The sequence below is a fragment of the Sebastes fasciatus genome, chromosome 24 (assembly GCF_043250625.1).
Source record: "Sebastes fasciatus isolate fSebFas1 chromosome 24, fSebFas1.pri, whole genome shotgun sequence".
NCBI lineage: Eukaryota > Metazoa > Chordata > Actinopteri > Perciformes > Sebastidae > Sebastes > Sebastes fasciatus.
Window position 1 is genome coordinate 1,372,097 of NC_133818.1, and position 25,839 is coordinate 1,397,935.

The 25,839-nt window shown below is 40.8% G+C and overlaps 2 protein-coding genes across 2 annotated transcripts in view; both read right to left on the reverse strand.

Moving 5' to 3' along the window:
* Nucleotides 1–620: 620 nt before the first annotated feature.
* The window catches only part of LOC141763297 (uncharacterized), a 31,787-nt gene continuing 6,568 nt past the window's right edge, over nucleotides 621–25,839 (reverse strand). Inside the window, 6 exon segments of the mRNA XM_074627866.1 lie at nucleotides 621–1,223; nucleotides 1,958–2,131; nucleotides 5,635–5,793; nucleotides 7,573–9,344; nucleotides 9,840–9,901; nucleotides 10,674–10,902. Of these exon segments, the coding sequence (XP_074483967.1) occupies nucleotides 1,211–1,223; nucleotides 1,958–2,131; nucleotides 5,635–5,793; nucleotides 7,573–9,344; nucleotides 9,840–9,901; nucleotides 10,674–10,902 (2,409 nt within the window). The 3' untranslated portion in view covers nucleotides 621–1,210.
* On the reverse strand, nucleotides 17,922–20,317 carry LOC141762998 (ankyrin repeat domain-containing protein 16-like). The gene is made up of 2 exons (XM_074627237.1): nucleotides 19,334–20,317; nucleotides 17,922–19,216 (listed from the first exon to the last, which is right to left on the reverse strand). Exons 1-2 carry the CDS (start codon nucleotides 19,660–19,662, stop codon nucleotides 19,213–19,215), a joined length of 333 nt encoding a protein of 110 aa, XP_074483338.1. The 5' UTR covers nucleotides 19,663–20,317; the 3' UTR covers nucleotides 17,922–19,212.

The window sequence follows — 25,839 nt, forward strand, 5'->3', positions numbered from 1 at the left end:
CAATCAGCACTCCATCGATCAATACATTTATAGATGGTGAGGAAAACAGGTTTTGTGTTCTGTGATTCTAGATGTTTATTGATCGTGTCAGAAGTGATCAGAAACACTGAAAACAAATCAATAATTTATCATAAACAGCTGATCATTTCAAAAGCTACGGAAGCTGAATAGTGCCAAGATTAAATAGGTTTTAAAATGAGAAAGAGTAAGATATCGGTTAAAGGCTTTACGACTCAATTTTTCATAATAAAAACTTTAATTATTTATTTCAGTATCTGAATGAAATGTAATTTAATTTTCATATAATTTCAGTTTAATGTCATTTTTCAGAATTAAGAATTAACTGAAATTCCTAAATTTCAAAGCAGTCAGTTTTAAAATCAATAAAGGAAATATTTCTTTTAATTTCAGAACATGCCACGATTTCTGTATTTTTTTTTTTTTAAAGTATTTAATGTATTTTTTTAAAGTATTATTTCAGCAACGGTCTGTTATACGTAGCAACGGTCTGTTATACGTAGCAACGGTCTGTTATACATAGCAACGGTCTGTTATACATAGCAACTGTCTGTTATACATAGCAACTGTCTGCTATATGTAGCAACGGTCTGCTATACATAGCAACTGTCTGTTATACATAGCAACGGTCTGTTATACATAGCAACTGTCTGTTATACATAGCAACGGTCTGTTATACATAGCAACGGTCTGTTATACATAGCAACTGTCTGTTATACGTAGCAACGGTCTGTTATACGTAGCAACGGTCTGCTATACGTAACAACGGTCTGTTATATGTAGCAACGGTCTGTTATACGTAACAACGGTCTGTTATACGTAGCAACGGTCTGTTATACATAGCAACTGTCTGTTATACATAGCAACGGTCTGTTATACATAGCAACTGTCTGTAATACATAGCAACGGTCTGTTATACATAGCAACGGTCTGTTACACATAGCAACGGTCTGTTATACGTAGCAACGGTCTGTTATACATAGCAAGAGATCTAGTTAAATGTGTTCATCTACAGTTCTGTTGTTATAAACTGAGCTACTCTGCAGAGGCACTTTGGGTTCAGAATATATGAATGAATGAATAAAAAAGACAAAATCAGATGCAGGTCCAGGTGGTGAACCTCTGTGGATCATCAGGACACGGCTGATCCTCTCAACACATCCACTTTTCTGATCACTCACTCTGACAGAGATCACGGCTTCCATCTGATGAGAGAAGAAGAGAACAGAAGTGATGAATCAGTGTTTACAGAGACTCCCTTCATCAGCTGTCAGTCACTGATGCAGCACACAGTTCATTTATAAACTATCATTAGCAGAACCAACCTCCATATCTCCGCTCACTACTCAATATCTCCAACAGGAACCGCAATTTATCTTCTAGCTAATTCATCAGTGTGGTCGTTCCTAAAGTCTGCACCTCCTCTGGTCCTCACTCATTCCAGTGTGCTGCTCCTAGTGACTGGAAGGAGTTAATGAAGACACTAAACCTCCACACCCTCATCCCGTTACCCTCCTTTAAGCACATCATGGTTACTAAATGTAACCACGGTTCTATGAAATAAGAGCCAGTGATCTGAGGCTTCAGTCAGACTGATCTCAGAGCTGTGACAGAGATGAACTGATCAATGAGAGAACAAAGACTTTCTGATCAGATTTGATGGTACGACAGTTTGATGGATGAGGACCACTGTCTCTATACATGTTGTGATGCTGTCAGCTGTAATCCAGCTTTATTTCCTGGAGACATGAACACAACAACAACATCTTCTTCACATCAACTCTAACACATGATCACAACAAGCTTCTGGCTGATCTGACTGGCTGACTGTTCTCTCTCTCTCTGTGTGTCACCGTTCTCCTCTCACAGCTTAACGGAGGAAACACATCACAACAATACTGCTGAAACCAGCATGGACCGACTCCGACCCTCTACTGACCTCAGAGTCTCCAGTCTACAGTGTGGACTCTCCACCAGATCAGACAGTAGCTTCACATCTGAATACTTCAGGTTGTTGTAGCTCAGATCCAGCTCTCTCAGATGGGAGGGGTTGGACATCAGAGCTGAGACCAGAGAAGCACAGCTGATCTCTGACAAACTGCAGTACCTCAATCTGAATAAAGAATAAATGATGGAGATAAAATCACTTTATAATCCAATCAGATGTGTTCAGGTTTTAAATGTGTAGCTCAACATCACTATGTCCTAATCAATGATCTTTTCCCTAAAACGAGTAGAGTGACTTTGTCATTGTGTTATTGTGGATCATCATAATGTCAGCCTTCTACAGACATCATCCAGATGTTACCACAACATTCATACAGCTGTTCATGTCAACACACATCAATAACATGCTGCTGATCTCTGTCAAGTCTGGAATTAGAGGATCAATATTAAATCAGACTTGTTGGACTTCATTACTTCATTTATTACATGGCCTTCTTCTCACTGTATCTGGGAGCTTAGCAGGTTTATGTCATTTACAGGAAAGGTCCACATTTGTTCAAGTGTGTCTGTAAACAACAGCCACATGTCATATGTACATTAAAAGAGTTATTGGTGGCAGTAATCATTCCTCCTGTGAAGTGGTCCCTTCATAACACAACTACACTGTAAGAAATGACTTCAGAAGTTCAACTGAAACTAATATGAAGATTCAGCAGTCTGAGTCCGACAAATCAAAGTTACAGACTGTTTAGTACCAAATTCCCTCTTTGAGTTACTAATCCTCCTGCAGCTCAACAAGGAAACTGTCAAACACAACATACTGACTGGATACATACTAAGGCTGGGCAACATATCCATATTACATCAATATCGTGAAATGAGACGAGATATCGTCTTAGATTTTGGATATCCTAATATCTAGGGTTGTCAAAGTTAATCGTTTTAACGCCACTCATTTCTTTAAAGCATCAACGCAATCAAACTTTTGGAGGTTGTAGCGGCTCAGTTTTAAAGCTAGAGTGAAGATACTGGTATCATCTGAAACTACAGAACCTGATGAATCCATCGGTACCAACCATGTCAGACTAGCTGGTCATGAAGGAGTTAAATAACGCTCCAAACTGACACTACATGTTGGATAAACTGTCATGTCCATATTCAAAGGGGTCCCTTGACCTCTGACCTCCAGATCAGTGAATGTAAATGGGTTCTATGGGTACCCACGAGTCTCCCCTTTACAGACATGCCCACTTTATGATCATCACATGCAGTTTGGGGCAAGTCATAGTCAAGTCAGCACACTGACACACTGACAGCTGTTGTTGCCTGTTGGGTTGCAGTTTGACATGTTATGATTGGAGCATATTGTTTTATGCTAAATGCAGTACCTGTGAGGGTTTCTGGATCAATATCTGTTATTGATCTGTGTTGTTCATTGATTTATAATAATAAATATATACATACATTTACATAAAGCAGCATATTTGTCCACTCCCATGTTGATAAGAGGATTAAATACTGGACTAATCTCCCTTTAAGGTTCATTTAGAACAGATACAAAATGTGTGATTGATTTGTGATTAATCACGATCAATCATGCGATTAATTGTGATTAAATATTTAAATTGATTGACAGTCCTAGTAATATTGTGATTTGGCATCAGTGTTGTCTTTTCCTGGTTTTAAAGGTTAAATCACAATAAAGTGATGTCATTTTCTGAACTTACCAGACTGTTCTAGTTATTAATATTATCTATTATTATTATTATATCTATTATTATCTATCTATCTGTTCTATTATTCCAGTGTGCCTTGAAGCACAAGGCTTTGCCTTGTAATAAAAACACATCAAAACATGCGGGATGATCGGGAACGGTGTGCTGTGACTTTTATAAGAGATTCGTGCAGCCGTTTCCAGAAAAATCCTGTGAAAGTGTAATTTTTTGCTCCATAGGAATGAATGGAGAATCGACGTGAAGAGAGCTCAAAAGCACTCCTCTAGGAAAGCTTTAAAATCTTTTGAAAATTTGCGAACAAATTGCTCCCTAGCCCACAATGTTCACTCTTCATAGATAGTGTTTTCATCAAATTGTAGGAGATCTTGTGCCGGTCGCAGTCATGTAGCTATGGAATCAGTCAGACTTACACATCTGGTGATAAATGTCTGGAAGTGAGAACAACTCCAGGCTACCTCCCATAGCGGCCCATGTTAAATTTCACACACGTTTTTTTTTTCAGAGCAAAAGTTACTAGTTTTAGAAACTGCTGCTGAGATCACATTTTTGACACTACACACACAGATTTCGCACCAGATCTTCATCTGAGAGTCCTTACTCCTCTCATAAAGAATCTCAGCGATAGGACGCACGGATTTTGTCAGAAAAGCAATTTTTCAATAGCTGTTTCTCTCTTTGAGTCCATGTCACACACACACACACACACACACACACACACACACACACACACACACACACACACACCCCTTCATAATAAAAGCACCATAGAGAAACTGTTTCTTAACAGGAAGCTCACAATGACTTGTTTTACTAAATAAAAGCCCCCAACTCTCATTGTATGACAACAGGAAACTAGGGATTCACCTAGTTTTTCAAAATAAAAGCCCCCAACTATTACTGTATGTTAACAAGAAACTATATTGTTTTTAGAAAATCAGTCTAACCTGTCTTAAGATGTTTTCTCTCCCCCCCCCAGCACCAGGCACACTGGTCAAAATTGAACGCTAAATGTTCTAGTTGGTCTTTTACACTTCGTCATGAGATCCACATTACTGATGATTATTTATCAGAAATCTCATTGTGTCAATATTTTGTGAAAGCACCAATGGTCAACCCTACAATATCAATATCGAAGTAATTGGTCAAAAATATTGATTTAGTCCAAGTCACCCAGCCCTAATACGTCTAACTCAGACTGCTGAAGCCTCCGATCAGTTTAAGATCAACGTTACAGGTCATTTTACACACAACAAGACGGTGGATTTAGTCCTCATCTCGTAACACTCAGGTTAAACGGGGATTGCTTCACAGACAGAAGGAATGATGACAGACATCAATAACTCTTTGAATGTACATATGAACATGTGAGTATTGTATTCAGATAGACTTGAAAACAATATGAACCTGCAAAGATGTTTCTGATGCAGAATATTTATTTGGTTCTTGCTTCAAATAATTAGACAATGCTGACGTGAAAACAGATCACAGTTAGATCTGCTGTCAACAAGAACGTAGGAATAACTTAGAACCATAGAAACCTCTGATTAGATGGTGTCGTTCATAATCATCACTTATGTACCTTTAAGTTGGTGCAATACGTGTTTGTTGAAGAGTGCTGCACCTTTAGACATGTTCAAATAGAGAGCTGCAGGAATGAGTCCTAAAACCCAGAAATGAGTCAGCATTTTAGCACTTCCTGTTCCCTCGTCTGCAGGTCAATGGGTTTTTAGTTAGATGTCTGAAATAAGGTTTGTGGTTAAAGGTCCAGTGTGTAGGATCTGGAGGTATCTAGTGGTGAGGTGAGGAGATTGCAACCAACTGAAGCCTCTCCTGTGTGCCAAGCGTGTTGGAGAGCTACGTTAAAGTCCCTCTCTAGAGCCATCTGGAGCAGAGAGAGAGTACAAACTACATAAACTACAGTCAGTGAACTGACCTCAGAGTCTCCAGTCTACAGTTTGGACTCTCCAGTCCAGCAGACAGCTTCACTCCTGAATCCTTCAGGTCTCTGTTGTTACTCAGCTCCAGCTCTCTGAGATGGGAGGGGTTGGACTTCAGAGCTGAGGCCACAACTTCACAGAGAGCATCAGAAAGTCTGTGATGACACAAAGATTACAAAATATGTTATTATGAAAGAGGACAGTTTATATTTACTTCATGCATTTGATGACTAAACAGTTTGATATATACTTCTCTGATTAACATTTGCTCCTCACATCAGTGGTTCAGCTAATCTTATCTCACTGTTTGACATGAAACAATAATTCTCATCACTCTCTCTCAAACCTGCAGACTTTTAATCTTAGTTTTTCTTTAATCTTGCAGATGAAGAGTGAGAACATGTAGTTACATTGAGGCTTCCATAATGTCCAGTCTGTCAGTGAGATCTGATCCCAGGTCTGTCTCCACAAAGTTAGCATGAGGCCTTCTTGATTAGAAAAGCATTTTTAAAACTCAGTGAATAAGTAATAATAATACAGTTGATAAAGATGACCTCTCTTTGCTAGCTACCTGCTGCTGTCAGGTTCACGTCCATAAATGGGAAAATTCAGTGACTGCTGCCAAACGGTAGAGAAATGAAACAGATCGTGTAATAATATTAGACCTGTTCATAATTAAACATTCATATAATTAGATATGTTGATGACTGCATGGTGTTTTGTCATTAACACTCTTTTCTGAGCATCAAACGTATTCAGCTCACAAACACAATTAATGAACCAATAAGGTTTCATTATTTACAACATGATGTCATCAGAAAGATGTTATCAGTGTTTCAGCATTAAAAACAGAACATTGATCTTTGGTGTGTTTAAGATCTCCTGATCACCTGAGTTTCCTTCTGTGAGGAACAGAATAAAAGGAAAGACTTAAAAACACGATGATGGAACACAACTTGGCTTCATGAGCAATAAAATGCACCATTGCTCGATCCAACACACTCAGGGGTTTTACAACGACAGTCTTTGTCTCGTATGACCAGTAGTTTTTCGGTTTTGCGGGTCCGGTCCGGTCCGGTCCGGTGTACGAACTTAAACCAGTTTGATTTTATGCTAACCGGCAGAACCGATATTTGTCATTATGACACGTTCTGGCAAAGTAAAAAGTATCGTACATCAACAACCTGTGCCGACAGAGTCACAGTGCTAAATCCAGCCTGTATTGCATTACTAATAAGCAATATGACAACGTGATTAACGTAATATTATGATGTTATGTTGGTGTATAAACAAGAAGAGGTTTGTTTACTAGGAAGTTCATGTGTTTTTTGGGGTGATGAGACGAGACATGGCAGAGCTGGTCTCAAAGAAAACTAAAACTGCAGCAACATGGCAACAGTTTGGATTTGAAGCCAACGAAAGAGATGAGCCCAATAACACAGGAGGTAAGGTGTAATGTGGTGCAAGGCCTATTGAAAGCAAACCCCAGCACCAGGACTCTGATCCCAGGACCGCCCCGACTCCCCGCCGGATCAGCAAACGTTCTGTTGCTGCCGTTACACCGGTTAGACCCAGCGCTCCACCAGACAGCTGATCTTTTGTTCTTTTCATTTGTTTTACCAGGTTCACATGTTGTCTCCATCACCCAGAAACATAAATCAGAAACAACTGTAAAATGTAACAATTATTCTAAATCAATAGAATAAGTGTTCATTAACTTGACAGCTAGAAACACAAAGTACTGAAACATTTTAACTCAACATTTGAAACAGCTCAAGAACATCTGTGACAAAATACAACTGACATATTTATGTAATAAACACGAGGAACACTTATAAGAATATTATATTTAAGAATAATTTATAGTGTGTATATTTGAAGAACTAAACTACTAATCTACACTGATCTATAAAGTTAATCACATCTGGACTTACGCAGCTTTTCTGCAGTTCCTCACAGCTGGAATCAGTCTCAGTAGTCCCTCTGGTGTTGTGTTGTACTTCTTCAGGTACAACTCATCCAGAACCTCCTCTGACATCTGCAGCATGTAGAACAGAGCTGAGCAGTGGATCGCAGAGAGGTTCTTCTCTGATCTGTTCTCTGACTCCAGGAACTCTTGGATCTCCTGATGTACCGAGTGGTCGTTCATCTCCGTCAGACAGTGGAAGATGTTGATGTTGATGTTAGGAGAGACTTTATGTCTGTTCATCTCCTTCAGGTTGTTGATGATTCTCTGGATCATTCCTGGACTGTTGTCTGTCTGACCCAGCAGACCTCCTAAGAGCTTCTGGTTGGACTTCAGAGAGAGGCCATGAAGGAAGCGAACAAACAGGTCCAGGTGGCCATTTCTACTTTCAAGGGATTTCTCCATGGCTCTCTTCAGGAAGTCATCCAGGGTTGAATGAACATATGTTTTTCCTAGGAAGTCCTTCAGTACCTCTGTGTTCCTGTTTGTGTAACAGTGGATCATGTAGACTGCAGCCAGAAACTCCTGAATGCTCAGGTGAACAAAGCAGTAGACTGTTTTCTGGAACATCACACTCTCTCTTTTGAAGATCTCTGTACAAACTCCTGAGTACACCGAGGCCTCTGTGACATCCAGACCACATCGCTCCAGGTCTTCTTGGTAGAACATGATGTTTCCTTTCTCCAGCTGTTCAAACGCCAGCCTCCCCAGCTTCAGAAGAACTTCCCTGTCAGCCTCCGTCAGCTCCTGTGGACTCGTCTCACGTCCCTCACCGTACTTCTGCTTCTTCCTCTTTGTCTGAACCAACAGGAAGTGTGAGTACATGTCAGTCAGGGTCTTGGGCAGCTCTCCTCTCTGGTCTGTAGTCAACATGTGGTCCAGAACTGTAGCAGTGATCCAGCAGAAGACTGGGATTAGACACATGATGTGGAGGCTCCTGGATGTCTTGATGTGTGAGATGATTCTGCTGGACAGCTCTTCATCACTGACTCTCCTCCTGAAGTACTCCTCCTTCTGGGCGTCAGTGAAGCCTCGTACTTCTGTTACCCTGTCAACACATGCAGGAGGGATCTGATTGGCTGCTGCAGGTCGGGAAGTTATCCAGACGAGAGCTGAGGGAAGCAGATTCCCCTGGATGAGGTTTGTTAACAGCACGTTGACTGATGACTTCTGGGTGACATCAGACACAACCTTCTTGTTCTTGAAATCCAGTGAAAGTCTGCTTTCATCCAGGCCGTCAAAGATGAACAGAACTTTACAGTCAGCGAGCTTCTCTGCTGTGACCTTCTGTAATGTTGGATGGAAAACATGGAGCAGCATGAGAAGACTGTACTGCTCATCTCTGATCAAGTTCAGCTCCCTGAACGAAAGCAGAACCACCAGACTGACATCTTGGTTCTCCAAGCCCTCTGCCCAGTCCAGAGTGAACTTCTGCACTGAGAAGGTTTTCCCAACGCCAGCGACGCCGTTCGTCAGAACGACTCTGATGTGTCCCTGTTGGTCAGGTAAGGCTTTAAAGATGTCCTGGCACTTGATTGGAGCGTCATGGAGGGTCTTCTTCTTGGAAGCTGTCTCAAGCTGCCTCACCTCATGTTGGGTATTAACCTCTTCACTCTGTCCCTCTGTGATGTAGAGCTCAGTGTAGATCCTGTTGAGGAGGGTTCCACTTCCTGTTTCATCACTTCCTTCAGTCACACGTTCACATCTCTTCTTCAGACTGATCTTATGTTCATCTACAACCTCCTGCAGACCTCTATTCAGACTGATCTTATGTTCATCTATAACCTCCTGCAGACCTCTATTCAGACTGATCTTATGTTCATCTACAACCTCCTGCAGACCTCTATTCAGACTGATCTTATGTTCATCTATAACCTCCTGCAGACCTCTATTCAGACTGATCTTATGTTCATCTATAACCTCCTGCAGACCTCTATTCAGACTGATCTTATGTTCATCTACAACCTCCTGCAGACCTCTATTCAGACTGATCTTATGTTCATCTATAACCTCCTGCAGACCTCTATTCAGACTGATCTTATGTTCATCTATAACCTCCTGCAGACCTCTATTCAGACTGATCTTATGTTCATCTACAACCTCCTGCAGACCTCTATTCAGACTGATCTTATGTTCATCTATAACCTCCTGCAGACCTCTATTCAGACTGATCTTATGTTCATCTACAACCTCCTGCAGACCTCTATTCAGACTGATCTTATGTTCATCTACAACCTCCTGCAGACCTCTATTCAGACTGATCTTATGTTCATCTACAACCTCCTGCAGACCTCTATCTGCTGAACGAGAGAAACAAAGTTTAAGACAAAACAAAGAAACTTATTATTTCTAATGCCGATATGAAAATAATCAATATAAGAACATATAAAGAAGTAAAGGTTATAAAGTCATCATCCCTTCTTGAAGTCTAAACTAACATCAACGTGATTTCTATATTTATTTGTAATAGTGTTTCAACGTGTCGCTCTGCAGGACCAGACGTGTGTTTGTAAGTCAGAGAAGGAGACTGTAGCAGGAAAGATAATGTTGTTCAAAGTCTGTGGCTCCTGTTCAGTTCAGTTCAGTTCAGTTCAGTTTATGTTTATATAGCGTCAAATCATAACAGAAGTTATCTTAAGATGCTTTTCATATAGAGCAGGTTTAGACCGTACTCTATAGTTTAGAGACCCAACAAGAGATCCTCCATGAGCATGTATTGTTATACGACAATGACAAGAAGATAACTCCCCTTTCATCAGTGTGTCTGTCTGTCTGGGATAGAACAGTGATGTTGTTGCTTTACAGAGATTAATAGTTCTTCATCTTCATCTATGCAGATGGAGAACAAAAATCATTCTGATTGGTTGATGCAAAGACGGAGTGCTATCATAAAAACAAAACATACAAATATAAAATGATTTCTGTTGGGTTCAGATTCAGAAAGGAAGTGATGCAGAGCAGATATGTCTGGTGGAGCAGATCTGAAACAGTTGTTACAACAATAGTCAGTGAATTAAAACAACAAGTTTCCAGACATGAAGACATCAGCAGACACATCTACAGTCTTACTTTGGACAGTGCTGGTCTGACTGGCTGTCTGAGGTCCAGGTCTTGTTCTGGTCTGACTGGCTGTCTGAGGTCCAGGTCTTGTTCTGGTCTGACTGGCTGTCTGAGGTCCAGGTCTTGTTCTGGTCTGACTGGCTGTCTGAGGTCCAGGTGTTGTTCTGGTCTGACTGGCTGTCTGAGGTCCAGGTCTTGTTCTGGTCTGACTGGCTGTCTGAGGTCCAGGTCTTGTTCTGGATCTGACTGGCTGTCTGAGGTCCAGGTGTTGTTCTGGTCTGACTGGCTGTCTGAGGTCCAGGTCTTGTTCTGGTCTGACTGGCTGTCTGAGGTCCAGGTGTTGTTCTGGTCTGACTGGCTGTCTGAGGTCCAGGTCTTGTTCTGGATCTGACTGGCTGTCTGAGGTCCAGGTGTTGTTCTGGTCTGACTGGCTGTCTGAGGTCCAGGTCTTGTTCTGGTCTGACTGGCTGTCTGAGGTCCAGGTCTTGTTCTGGATCTGGACATCAGCTCCTCCACAGAAGCATGACTCCTCTTCTTCTCTCTGTGGAGACATTACTTTATTACTAAAATCATGTGTTGATGGTTGGTGAAGAATATCCAGACTTGTCCGACACTGAAGCTCAGATGGTCACAGAGAAGAGTTAAAGTGTTGGTAGTGAATTCATCATTCAGTCTGTGATGAAGATGTTCCTTTATTTGAACTCTCCTGCTTTAATAAACAAGAATTAGCTGCTTTTCCTGTCTGACTGTCTTATTGAACATTTAGTGATCTGGCTGAAGTTTCTTTATTAAAGAGGAGCAACGGACATTTTTAAAACATTGATATTAATCTATTCTAACAAGGAACACCAGAGTTACATGCTGTGTGTCTCAGACTGCTGGTCTACCTCAATATTTAGACCACTTCTAACCTCAGTTCAAACCTAACTAACTCAGACTAAACTACCCAAAGTGACTGTGAATCAGTAAAGGACATAATCAGCTCTCTTTGGCCTCTTTTAAATCATTGATATTATTCTGGAGGCTATATAACATGATGGGAGGAAAAAGAACTGCAACTTGCTCATGGACCTCATACTGTGAGGGCACGCCGGGAAACCACAAGGTGGCAGCGTCACATGTCTCTCCTCTACAGTCCACAGGGAGGAAACGGACTCAGGGACTTTAACAGTAACATAATAACATGTTGGATTAACACTCACCCTGCCTCAGTCTACAGTCTTCATCCTTCTGCTCTGTTATTCATCTACAGGAAACCTTTGACCTTTGAGTTTATCTATGAGGGCGTGTGTATCACACAAATCAGCTTTATAACACGGAGTGTTCATGAGAATCTCTTTTAGCTTGAACAGGTTGAATTAAAATGAGTTTTGATCAAATGTTATCTCATTTTAATGTTTAAATCAATGTGATTAAATACTAATGTGCTTTTTCAGACTTATATGACTAAGATTCTTCTCAACACCTGGAAAAAAAACTATTGTCTGTTGCATAATAAAGAATCATTTAAGCCATTTTCCTGAGTTGCAACTCTTTTTCATAATCCAAACATAGATGGTAGCCAGAGATGACTCTTCTTCTTGCTCAGTTAGTACAACATGAAGCTGCATGTTGAGGAATATAACTCTGTTAGCAGAACGTTTAGTCTTCATCCTCAATGCATCATCATCCATCAGGTCAGTGCACAGTAGAAACAGTCTCTTACTTTGACTCTGAGGGTCCAGGTTCATCACTGAAGCCTGGAGGATTCCACATGGACCGGTCACTCTTCATAGACAGACAGCTGGGTACTGGAGACTCTGCTCTCTGTCTGGACTGAACTCTGCAAACACCAAGATGATTTGATTCACATCACATGAATCTCTTTTTAGGTCATTAAGGTCGCTCTAAACACACAAACTACTGCTGCTGTCGACAATAAGGAGGTGTCATGATAGCACTGCCTGTAGGCTAGTGTTTCCTTTTGTTTCCTCTGTTTCCCTGCCCTTTTGTATCTTGTGTGTTTTCCCTGGTTTGTCAGTGTGTCGGGAGGTGTGGCCTTCCTCCTCCCCCTCCTCCTGGGCAGGCACGGCAGGAGCAGCTGCAATCTATCATCCCAATCACCAGCAGTATATCTACCCAGTCTTCCTGCAACTCATCGCCCGATCGTCCGTTACTCACAGTGGTACATTACGTATTCAGGCTCCTTTGTGTTTTTGGCTTTTTTGACTTGCTCATGCTCGTGTTTTCGGATTTGTGGATTCACACTATTTTTGTCCTCTGTTCAGGTCTGTTCACCTGTCAGCTGTTGCTGCTTCCTGGAACTACCTGCCTGCTCACTCCTGCACGCTGCTCCTCCTCGATCTGGATCCTTCCCTCCAGGAAATCCAGTCCTGTTCACAGTCCTATTATATTTAGTGTAATAAATTAATTTTGTTACACCTTCAAAAGACTTTTGTTGTGTCTGCAATTGAGTCCACGCTTTCGGTGTACAGAAACATAACAGGAGGTTTAAAAGCTTGTTTTCTTAGATTAGATTACATCTCCTCTAGGTGACTGACAGCTGTCACAGATACTAAGAGGAAGAGCTTATTTGATGAAGTCTGTTAAATGTTAGTTGGCAAATACATTTGTGTATAAATGTGAATATAGCAGCTGTCTTACTTTGTGTCTGAGGGTGCAGGTTCATTACTGAAGTGTAGAGGAACATCTTTAGATATTGATAAACCAAGCAATATTGGTTGTTTGGTCTTCACCAGAGTTTGAATGAGCTTTCACACCGGCCCAAACAAACCGTACTAACAGTACAGACCTGAGTTTGTTTTAACCCAACAGAACGGGTCATGAGTGAAAGCAACCTGTTTCACTAGCAAGGGAGTAAATAGAGAGAGAGCAGAACAAAGCGTAACCCGCTGACGGGAGCAGTTGATGATGATTATCTCCTTTAGTAGGTCATATATCACGGCTAGTTAGAGATACAACCCAAAGTTCTACCAAAGTTCAGCATCGCTTTAACTGTGATTAGAAGTTACTGGTGACCCAGACCTTTGTCCAGCGATATCTCTGTCTATTCTACTGCTAATGGAAATATTCATCCTTCTGCTCTGTGATTCATTTACAGGAAACATTTGACCTTTGAGTTCATCTATGAGGGCGTGTGTATCACACAAACCAGATTTACTGTCTGTTGCATAATAAAGAATCATTTAAGCCATTTTCCTGAGTTGTAACTCTTTTTCATAATCCAAACATAGATGGTAGCCAGAGATGACTCTTCTTCTTGATCAGTTAGTACAACATGAAGCTGCATGTTGAGGAATATAAATCTGTTAGCAGAACGTTTAGTCTTCATCCTCAATGCATCATCATCATCATCAGGTCAGTGCACAGTAGAAACAGTCTCTTACTTTGACTCTGAGGGTCCAGGTTCATCACTGAAGCCTGGAGGTTCATATATGGACCGGTCACTCTTCATACACAGACGGCCGGGGACAAGAGACTTTACTCTGTCCTCTTCTTCCTCCACACGATCACTCATCTTCTGATCTGAAGTCAGTCTGAGAGGTCAAACAGAAACACTGACTGTGAACATTTAAAGGAAACAAGTTTGTTCAAGAGTCACAGGCTGAGAGAACAGGAAGTAACACACACAGTATCCAGTCTAATGAAACCAGCCAGCGCTCCTCCTGCTCACTTCTCTTTACCTCTGCTGGTTCTCTGGTTTTCTGGTTTTCTTGTCTTACAGCAGCTTTAATGAGGATTATTCAGCCAGTCGTGACTTTGTGTTCACAGAAGAATCAAACTGTTGACTTCATTCTAACATTTCTCTCCTCTCCAGTCCACAGGGAGGAAAGTGACTCAGAGAGTTTGATGTTGGATTAACACTCACCCTGCTTCAGTCTTCAGTCTTCAGTCTTCAGTCTTCAGTCTTCAGTCTTCAGTCTTCAGTCTTCAGTCTTCTGTCTTCAGTCTTCAGTCTTCTGTCTTCAGTCTTCAGTCTTCTGTCTTCTGTCTTCAGTCTTCTGCTTCGTTGACTCTAAATGGAGTCAAACACTTTAACAGAGAGGCTTATCTTCCTGTTCATGTACCTGGATCACCTGGTCGGTGTGGCTCCTCCCCTCTCCATTTACAGGAAATCAGGTGAGTTCATCTGATCGTGCATGTGTGTGTGTGTGTGTGTGTGTGCTTTTTAATGTGATGTGTTTATGAGTGTCATGACCCGGCTCATGAGCCATGACAAGAGAGGTGTACAAGTTTATTATTAAACATACAATAACCAATCAATGCATGAATGAATGAATCAGTGTGATCAGTGTGTCAGCAGATGGATGAGTGGTTGTGTGGTGAATGAAGGGTGTAAAACCTGATCTAGTAACAATACGAAGCAACCAAACAAGAACATGGTGGTGTAGGAATGGAGAGATCTCAGCTTCATCTTTAAATCATGTTCATAAATCTATTTAGTATAAATAATATAAAATGTTTTGTTTTCTTTTACAGATTTATACAAATAAAATTATTCTGAATATCAGGATGAAAAATTATATTATTATATGAGTTACATTTCTTGATCTTGATGTTTCTTCTGATATCATACTAAAGGTGTGAACGTTTCACTGTGTTTTACAGAAAAAGAGCAAGGACGTGCTGGATTTAGAAATACAATCACAACTTGGTAAAGTGATTAAAATGTGTTTTTATTTAGCAGCAGATGTTCAGAAGAGTCTTTGTGGAGTCTTTAAAACAGCTCTAAGTGTTGCTGATGAAGGACTTTATCAGAGAATAGTCTGCTTAGCTCTGTGACTGGAGTTTAAAGGTCAGACATGAGAGGCACAAACTGTAGCTACTGGGACTGTAACGTCTACTAGAACAGGGGTTCTCAACCTTTTGCAACTGAAGGCCCACTTGTGATTGTCAAAACATTTCCGAGGATCACCTTCCCAAATCAATGAGTAAAAAACCTAACATGTTTATACAACAGATAATAAAGTGGGCTGTAGATATGTGTTATGCCACTGTCAGCTGTAATGACCAAAATACATATTCTGCTTACCCTCAGTGAGACACTTGGGCTTGCCTCTGGGAGATGATGAGATGAAGTGGTGGTGGGATGGGTGAGAGGCTGACACGCAGAGTAGCATTCAAAGTTGCTTTCAGTTTGTTCCTTGCCTTTGATTTGGTGACAGTCACAATGGAAAACCCTGACTCACATAAATAGGTGGTGGTGAAAGGCAACAGAAATGTGATTGCCCGTTTTGACAGAGAGGGATATTGACTGGCAGCCAGTATCCAGAATGAAGCAAGGTCTACTTGTGTGAGCTGAAGCTTCAGGCTGCTGTCTGCTGATAGTTCCATCAGTTCATTTTCCAACACAGTGGAGAGAGCTATGTCTTCTGAAGCAGGATCCACAGAGAAAGGGTCCAAAATCCAAAGGTTTCCATCTCGTGCATCTTCTGGGAAGTAGTCTGTAAACTTTCCTGACAACTGAGTCAAATGCTGGGTTATAACACTGGATATGTTGACATGAGGAGTGGCTTCCAAAGTTTCACTTAGGAGTGAAAACACGTCAAATCGTCCCTCCTTGACTCTTCTGTTCCACAGAAGACGTTTTTTCTTGAAGCCCTCAATTTGGTCTGAAACCAAAAACACTGTGCTGTTTCTGCCTTGCATTGATATATTGAGCTGATTTAACTGGTCAGATATATCTGATAAGTAGGCCAGTTTACCATCAGTGTAATGCTCAGCAAGAGGGGAGTGCTGCTCTTCCACAAATGTGTGCACTTCTCTCAGTTCAAAAAGGCGATTAAGCACATGTCCCTTGAAAGCCACCTTACTTCACTGTGGTACAACAGATGTGCAAATGATCTGCATCAAGTCTTTCACACAAAGCAGCAAAACACCTTGAGTTGAGTGCATGTTTCTTAATATAGTTAACAGTTTTCACAGCCACGTTCATGACTTCATGCAGTTCTGGTGACATCTGCTTTGTAGCTAGACTTTCCCGATGTAAGAAACAGTGCGTCCACGTGGCGTCTGGCGCCCTCTCCTGGATCTGTTTGACAACACCACGATGTCTTCCCGTCATTGATGCAGCGCCGTCTGTGCAAACACCTGTACAGTATTTCCAATCGAGACCTTTTTCGGTGAAGTAATCATCAAGGCAGCGCATTACATGATCTGCCGTTGTTCTTGTTGGAAGCTCCTTGCAAAACAAGAGATCCTCGTGAAGATTACTGTCCTTGCAGTATCTTACAAAAACGAACAATAAAGCGGCATTGCTAACGTCAGTCGACTCGTCCAGCTGTATGGCAAAGTATGGGCTTGCCTTTATTCCTTCCACAAGTTGGCATTCGATGTCATCACTCATGTCAGTAGTTCTTCTGCTCACGGTGTCATTGGAGAGGGGGATTGACTGCATTTTGGTTGCAGCGGCTTCCCCCAGTAACTCTCGGCACATATCCACAGCGCTTGGCAAAATAAGCTCCTCTGCAATCGTAAAGGGTTTCTTGCTACGAGCTACACGAGCAGCAACCATGTAGCTCGCTTTCAAAGATGATGTTTGGTGTTTTTACACAAGGCCTATTGAAGGAGGTTGGGTCACACTTCATCAACGCGCCTTCGGGGTACCGCACATGCGCAGTAATATCTGCTCTGCCGATCTAGTAACTAGAATATACTCCTGCACTTATTAGAACATGTGAACATGCACTTTTCTCTCCCTGCTGAGGAACACTGTCAACTTTCATTTACTGTGTGAGATGTTAAAGAGGTTCTGTTGAATACTAATATGACAGAATAGCTGCAGTCTCATCTTTACTACGATGATGAGTTCACTGTCCAGAGCAGTAACAGATATTAGTTCATCTTAAAATGTGGACAGAAAACCACAGAAACATGTTGAAAGTGTCCGTTAACACTAACGTTAGCTACGTTTCTTTGTTGATATCACAAAGTTAGATAACTTATTTTAAAATGAGTTAACTCACAATACTTAAACATTGATGGAATAAATAAACTTGTTTTGTCTTCAAAAAGAAAGAAACTAGAATTACCGCCTCACGGTTGTCTGCCTCCCCCCAACCAGTCAAGTTACAGTTTACATCCACGTCTGTCCAAAATGTCATCACTTCATCATTTTATCATAATTAACATCTGTGTGAAAGTGTCATAATTAACAGATGAATTCTTGAGTTATGGCCAAAATGTGTTTTCTGAGGACACGGTGACCTTTGACCTTTGACCACCAAACTCTAATCAGTTCATACTTGAGTCCAAGTGGACGTTTGTGAAACTTGTGTGCCGAGTTTAATTTCAAATCCAGTTTCCATCATTTTAAATCCAGTTTAACTACATCATGATGACACTTAACCTTTACAACACCAAGTCAGTCAGGAAGAAAGCATTCACAGCATCAGTTCAGTGTTCATTGCATCCATTCTGATAAACCTCCTTCGTGCTAAAACAGAGGGAACGGTGACATCTGCTGGCAGAAAGCAGCTCCAGCAGGAACAACAGAACATGAACGGTGGTGAGAACGACCGCTTCAACACGGATTTCTGAGGGAAGAAGCTCCACGGGCGACTTTATGTGTCTGTGTTCAGTCATGTAACGTGAAAACTGGCAGAGTCACACATGAAACTGGAATCCTCCTGTACGGACATGATTAGTGAATATAAAATCTAGAGTACGCATGTTAATCAGTTCTGTTTGTTTATTTGACATCAAACATATTAAATATGAAGGAGCTGACTTTACACCTAAATCCAGACGTAATCTGTTTGTAGTCAGTTGAGAAACTGAAGTGAAGCCTCGACTGAATTCAGAGTTTATCTCATTCTTTCTGTTTGTTACAAGCAAATATTTATCTTCTATAATATGAGAAATGGCTGGTATTGGTTTTAATCATGGATGTATAAAGAGAACTGGATCCATGTGCAATTCTCTTCATTGTGTGCAATATACTCACTGTTGTTTACAGTATGGTTATATAATTCACTTTTTTTATATTACATTCATGATCCAGATGCAATGTAGTGTTATTCTGCTGTGCATTTAGCCTGCGTATAGTCTGCATAACAATTAAATTCATCTTCAATAACAACTAGGCCTCTTCTAGAAGCTGACCTGGTGGATTGTGTTTAATAACTACTTTACCTGCATTATTATCCAACTCTGATTGTCTCTTTCCTTTTTAAACTTCTAAACAGATATTATTGTGATGTGCTTTTCTATGATGTTCATTCACTTTGATGACAAGGCACATTCAGGCTTTTACAGACTGTTGGAAGTGAGCAGCTCATCTTTCTAACAACAGCTTTATCAGCTAATAGTAAATATCTGGGAGTTATTTATCTGATGGTTAGCATGCTGTCTGTGAACCTCTGGACCAGTGCTCTGATGAAGACAGGGTCCATGTTCCTCTTCTGCAGCTGGTTGAAAAGCATGTCCACCTGTGGCATGATCTTATGGAACAATGTCAGGAAAACACAGAAAGCCTCGTCTTCAAGCGTCCTCACAAAGCCCCCTGAGTCTCTGGGGATGTGTGATGTTGTCTGCTGCATGATGAGGTTCAGCTGATGCACACAGCAGAATAAGGCATATTTAAAGCCAACAGAGGGCGCTGCATGCATACACAACATTTCTTTTGATATTATCTGCTCCCTGGTTTAACATGCATTAATCATCCTCACCAGTCAGCTTTCTTCAGACTGTCCACGTTGGCTCCTTCCTGCAGCAGGTAGCTAACACAGGCCTGGTGGCTCATGGAGGCAGCTTCGTGCAGAGGCCTCTTGTAGTCGTTGTTGTGCAGCTCCACATCCATGCACACCTGCTTTATGAGATACTGCAGCATGTCCAGGTGTCCTCTCCTGGCAGCATAGTGCAGCAGGGTGTCCCCAGACCGACCGAAGTGTCTCCTGCTGACAGACTGAACCTCAGAGCTGCTCATCAGTCTCTGCAGAGAGTCAACCTGTCCATCCTGAGTGAGCTTCACCAGCTGCTTTAAAGTGTTCTCATCCATGCTGGTTAGAGGTTAAAGGTTAAAGGTTAAAGGCTGCAGCACCAACTACAAAAAGTCACTTTCTGGTCAAAATGACAGAAAATAGTCAAGCTGGAAAAAATAAATAAATAAATAAAATTAAAAAAAATAAAGTAAAAATTAATAATAATTATTAATAATAATAAAAATAATAATAATATTAATTAAATTATCTCCATTATTCCTGTTGCCCTTAAGTAATTAATTAGAAGATTGTGTACTTTCTTAGATGTCTTTCCTAGCAGATTGTAATATTTCCATCATCTACTCCTGATATCAGTTCCCTTCTTTCTTTGTCATATTTGTTGCACTCTATAAGAACATGTTTGACAGTTTCAGGTTTATTACAGAGCGTGCATAGTCCAGTTGGGTGCTTGCCTATTCTATGGAGTGTTTGGTTTAATCCTGTATGTCCTATTCTCAGACGGGTAATGACCATCTCTTCCACCAGCTCCTACATGTGTCTGAATACTGTACAGATGTCTCCCTGTGTCACTAAAGTCCCAGTATTCTTGCCAGGTTTTGTGCATGTAGTCCTAGTAGTTTTAACCTCTGCTTTACTTAACGGTATTTGTATGTTAATTAAGTGTCGTTTTAATGATTGTTTGGCCAATATATCTGCATTCTCATTTCCTTCCCCCCCCCTATGTGTGCAGGAACCCAAAGGAAGGAGTGTGGATCATTCTGGCTAATAATTACTAATAATTACTATATCCCAAAAAAATAAAGAAAATCAAAGAAAAAGAAAAAGAAAACAAACAACCTCATATTTTTCCAATCATATTAATTTGTCTAAGATACTGAACTAATGTTCTATAACACTCATTTAGTGAGTTCTTTTGTAGAACATGTAATGGAAATTCTGTCAATATTCCGAGATGAGTCCTAATGAACGTTGAAATAAGGATCTCAAACAGATGAAATGTCTTTGTTGTATTTTATTCTTGCAAGAAGAGGCACTGGTTATACAGAGTCACACAAAGTCTGCAGAAGAGTGCACTGCAGGAGATTATTACAATGTGATTATATAGAAATCTACAACAGGGACTGAGAAAAGGAGTTGTTTTACTCAGACAGTGTCCCAGTAAAAGTCAACACTCAGTACTTTCCCACTACATGAGACGAAGAGCACACAGACAGGAACTCTCCACTGTTGCATAAAGAGACATCATTACATACAATGTCATTTTCCATTACAAATATCTATTAAATCAAAGTGTACTTTAATCTCTTTGAGGCCTTCTTTCTTCCTCATATCTCCCACAATGCAACATGACATGCTCCACCGTTTCCTCTTGTCCACAGTAATCACATCTACCTGTGTCATGTTTACCTGTCAGTCAGTTATCATGTCATATGCAGACGCTCTTCCTGAGGGCTCGGTTTTAATAGGGTAACTTTATTAACTTATTTAGAAATATGTGGAAGTAAACAGCAAAACTCCATCGTTCCACAGGGTGGAGCTGCGACACAAAGCAGAGCAGAGAGATCTATTTAAATGTGTTCATCTACAGTTATGTTGTCATGGACTGAACTATTCTGCAGAGGCACTTTGGGTTCAGAATATATGAATGAATAAACAAAGACAGAATCAGATGCAGGTCCAGGTGGTGAACCTCTGTGGATCATCAGGACACGGCTGATCCTCTCAACACATCCACTTTTCTGATCACTCACTCTGACAGAGATCACGGCTTCCATCTGATGAGAGAAGAAGAGAACAGAAGTGATGAATCAGTGTTTACAGAGACTCCCTTCATCAGCTGTCAGTCACTGATGCAGCTCACAGTTCATTTATAAACTATCATTAGCAGAACCAACCTCCATATCTCCGCTCACTACTCAATATCTCCAACAGGAACCGCAATTTATCTTCTAGCTAATTCATCAGTGTGGTCGTTCCTAAAGTCTGCACCTCCTCTGGTCCTCACTCATTCCAGTGTGCTGCTCCTAGTGACTGGAAGGAGTTAATGAAGACACTAAACCTCCACACCCTCATCCCGTTACCCTCCTTTAATAGCTCTATGGACACACCACATCATGGTTACTAAATGTAACCACGGTTCTATGAAATAAGAGCCAGTGATCTGAGGCTTCAGTCAGACTGATCTCAGAGCTGTGACAGAGATGAACTGATCAATGAGAGAACAAAGACTTTCTGATCAGAGTTGATGGTACGACAGTTTGATGGATGAGGACCACTGTCTCTATACATGTTGTGATGCTGTCAGCTGTAATCCAGCTTTATCTCCTGGAGACATGAACACAACAACAACATCTTCTTCACATCAACTCTAACACATGATCACATGATGAGCTTCTGGCTGATCCGATTGGCTGACTGTTCTCTCTCTCTGTGTGTCACCGTTCTCCTCTCACAGCTTAACGGAGGAAACACATCACAACAATACTGCTGAAACCAGCATGGACCGACTCCGACCCTCTACTGACCTCAGAGTCTCCAGTCTACAGTCTGGACTCTTCACAAGATCAGAGAGCAGCTTCACATCTGAATCCTTCAGGTTGTTGTGACTCAGATTCAGCTCTCTCAGATGGGAGGGGTTGGACTTCAGAGCTGAGATCAGAGAAGCACAGCTGATCTCTGACAAACTGCAGCCCCACAATCTGAATAAAGAATAAATGATGAAGATAAAAATCACTTTATAATCCAATCGGATGTGTTCAGGTTTTAAATGTGTAGCTCAACATCACTATGTCCTAATCAATGATCTTTTCCCTAAAATGAGTAGAGTGACTTTGTCATTGTGTTATTGTGGATCATCATAATGTCAGCCTTCTACAGACATCATCCAGATGTCACCACAACATTCATACAGCTGTTCATGTCAACACACATCAATAACAAGCTGCTGATCTCTGTCAAGTCTGGAATTAGAGGATCAATATGAAATCAGACTTGTTGGACTTCATTACTTCATTTATTACATGGCCTTCTTCTCACTGTATCTGGGAGCTTAGCAGGTTTATGTCATTTACAGGAAAGGTCCACATTTGTTTAAGTGTGTCTGTAAACAACAGCCACATGTCATATGTACATTTAAAGAGTTATTGGTGGCAGTAATCATTCCTCCTGTGAAGTGGTCCCTTCATAACACAACTACACTGTAAGAAATGACTTCAGAAGTTACACTGAAACTAATATGAAGATTCAGCAGTCTGAGTCCGACAAATCAAAATTACAGACTGTTTAGTACCAACTTCCCTCTTTGAGTTACTAATCCTCCTGCAGCTCAACAAGGAAACTGTCAAACACAACATACTGACTGGATTCATACTAAGGCTGGGCAACATATCCATATTACATCAATATCGTGATATGAGACGAGATATCCTCTTAGATTTAGGATATCCTAATATCTAGGGTTGTCAAAGTTAATCGTTTTAACGCCACTCATTTCTTTATAGCATCAACGCAATCAAACTTTTGGAGGTTGTAGCGGCTCAGTTTTAAAGCTAGAGTGAAGATACTGGTATCATCTGAAACTACAGAACCTGATGAATCCATCGGTACCAACCATGTCAGACTAGCTGGTCATGAAGGAGGTTAAATAACGCTCCAAAGGGGTCCCTTGACCTCTGACCTCCAGATCAGTGAATGTAAATGGGTTCTATGGGTACCCACGAGTCTCCCCTTTACAGACATGCCCACTTTATGATCATCACATGCAGTTTGGGGCAAGTCATAGTCAAGTCAGCACACTGACACACTGACAGCTGTTGTTGCCTGTTGGGCTGCAGTTTGCCATGTTATGATTGGAGCATATTGTTTTATGCTAAATGCAGTACCTGTGAGGGTTTCTGCATCAATATCTGTTATTGATCTGTGTTGTTCATTGATTTACAATAATAAATATATACATACATTTACATAAAGCAGCATATTTGTCCACTCCCATGTTGATAAGAGGATTAAATACTGGACTAATCTCCCTTTAAGGTTCATTTAGAACAGATACAAAATGTGTGATTGATTTGTGATTAATCACGATCAATCATGCGATTAATTGTGATTAAATATTTAAATTGATTGACAGTCCTAGTAATATTGTGATTTGGCATCAGTGTTGTCTTTTCCTGGTTTTAAAGGTTAAATCACAATAAAGTGATGTCATTTTCTGAACTTACCAGACTGTTCTAGTTATTAATATTATCTATTATTATTATTATATCTATTATTATCTATCTATCTGTTCTATTATTCCAGTGTGCCTTGAAGCACAAGGCTTTGCCTTGTAATAAAAACACATCAAAACATGCGGGATGATCGGGAACGGTGTGCTGTGACTTTTATAAGAGATTCGTGCAGCCGTTTCCAGAAAAATCCTGTGAAAGTGTAATTTTTTGCTCCATAGGAATGAATGGAGAATCGACGTGAAGAGAGCTCAAAAGCACTCCTCTAGGAAAGCTTTAAAATCTTTTGAAAATTTGCGAACAAATTGCTCCCTAGCCCACAATGTTCACTCTTCATAGATAGTGTTTTCATCAAATTGTAGGAGATCTTGTGCCGGTCGCAGTCATGTAGCTATGGAATCAGTCAGACTTACACATCTGGTGATAAATGTCTGGAAGTGAGAACAACTCCAGGCTACCTCCCATAGCGGCCCATGTTAAATTTCACACACGTTTTTTTTTTCAGAGCAAAAGTTACTAGTTTTAGAAACTGCTGCTGAGATCACATTTTTGACACTACACACACAGATTTCGCACCAGATCTTCATCTGAGAGTCCTTACTCCTCTCATAAAGAATCTCAGCGATAGGACGCACGAATTTTGTCAGAAAAGCAATTTTTCAATAGCTGTTTCTCTCTTTGAGTCCATGTAAAACACACACACACACACACACACACACACACACACACACACACACACACACATAATAAAAGCACCATAGAGAAACTGTTTCTTAACAGGAAGCTCACAATGAGACTTGTTTTACTAAATAAAAGCCCCCAACTCTCATTGTATGACAACAGGAAACTAGGGATTCACCTAGTTTTTCAAAATAAAAGCCCCCAACTATTACTGTATGTTAACAAGAAACTATATTGTTTTTAGAAAATCAGTCTAACCTGTCTTAAGATGTTTTCTCCCCCCCCCCCAGCACCAGGCACACTGGTCAAAATTGAACGCTAAATGTTCTAGTTGGTCTTTTACACTTCGTCATGAGATCCACATTACTGATGATTATTTATCAGAAATCTCATTGTGTCAATATTTTGTGAAAGCACCAATGGTCAACCCTACAATATCAATATCGAAGTATTTGGTCAAAAATATAGATTTAGTCCAAGTCACCCAGCCCTAATACGTCTAACTCAGACTGCTGAAGCCTCCGATCAGTTTAAGATCAACGTTACAGGTCATTTTACACACAACAAGACGGTGGATTTAGTCCTCATCTCGTAACACTCAGGTTAAACGGGGATTGCTTCACAGACAGAAGGAATGATGACAGACATCAATAACTCTTTGAATGTACATATGAACATGTGAGTATTGTATTCAGATAGACTTGAAAACAATATGAACCTGCAAAGATGTTTCTGATGCAGAATATTTATTTGGTTCTTGCTTCAAATAATTAGACAATGCTGACGTGAAAACAGAGCACAGTTAGATCTGCTGTCAACAAGAACGTGGGAATAACTTAGAACCATAGAAACCTCTGATTAGATGGTGTCGTTCATAATCATCACTTATGTGCCTTTAAGTTGGTGCAATACGTGTTTGTTGAAGAGTGCTGCACCTTTAGACATGTTCAAATAGAGAGCTACAGGAATGAGTCCTAAAACCCAGAGATGAGTCAGCATTTTAGCACTTCCTGTTCCCTCGTCTGCAGGTCAATGGGTTTTTAGTTAGATGCCTGAAATAAGGTTTGTGGTTAAAGGTCCAGAGTGTAGGATCTGGAGGTATCTAGTGGTGAGGTGAGGAGATTACAACCAACTGAAGCCTCTCCTGTGTGCCAAGCGTGTTGGAGAGCTACGTTAAAGTCCCTCTCTAGAGCCATCTGGAGCAGAGAGAGAGTACAAACTACATAAACTACAGTCAGTGAACTGACCTCAGAGTCTCCAGTCTACAGTTTGGACTCTCCAGTCCAGCAGACAGCTTCACTCCTGAATCCTTCAGGTCTCTGTTGT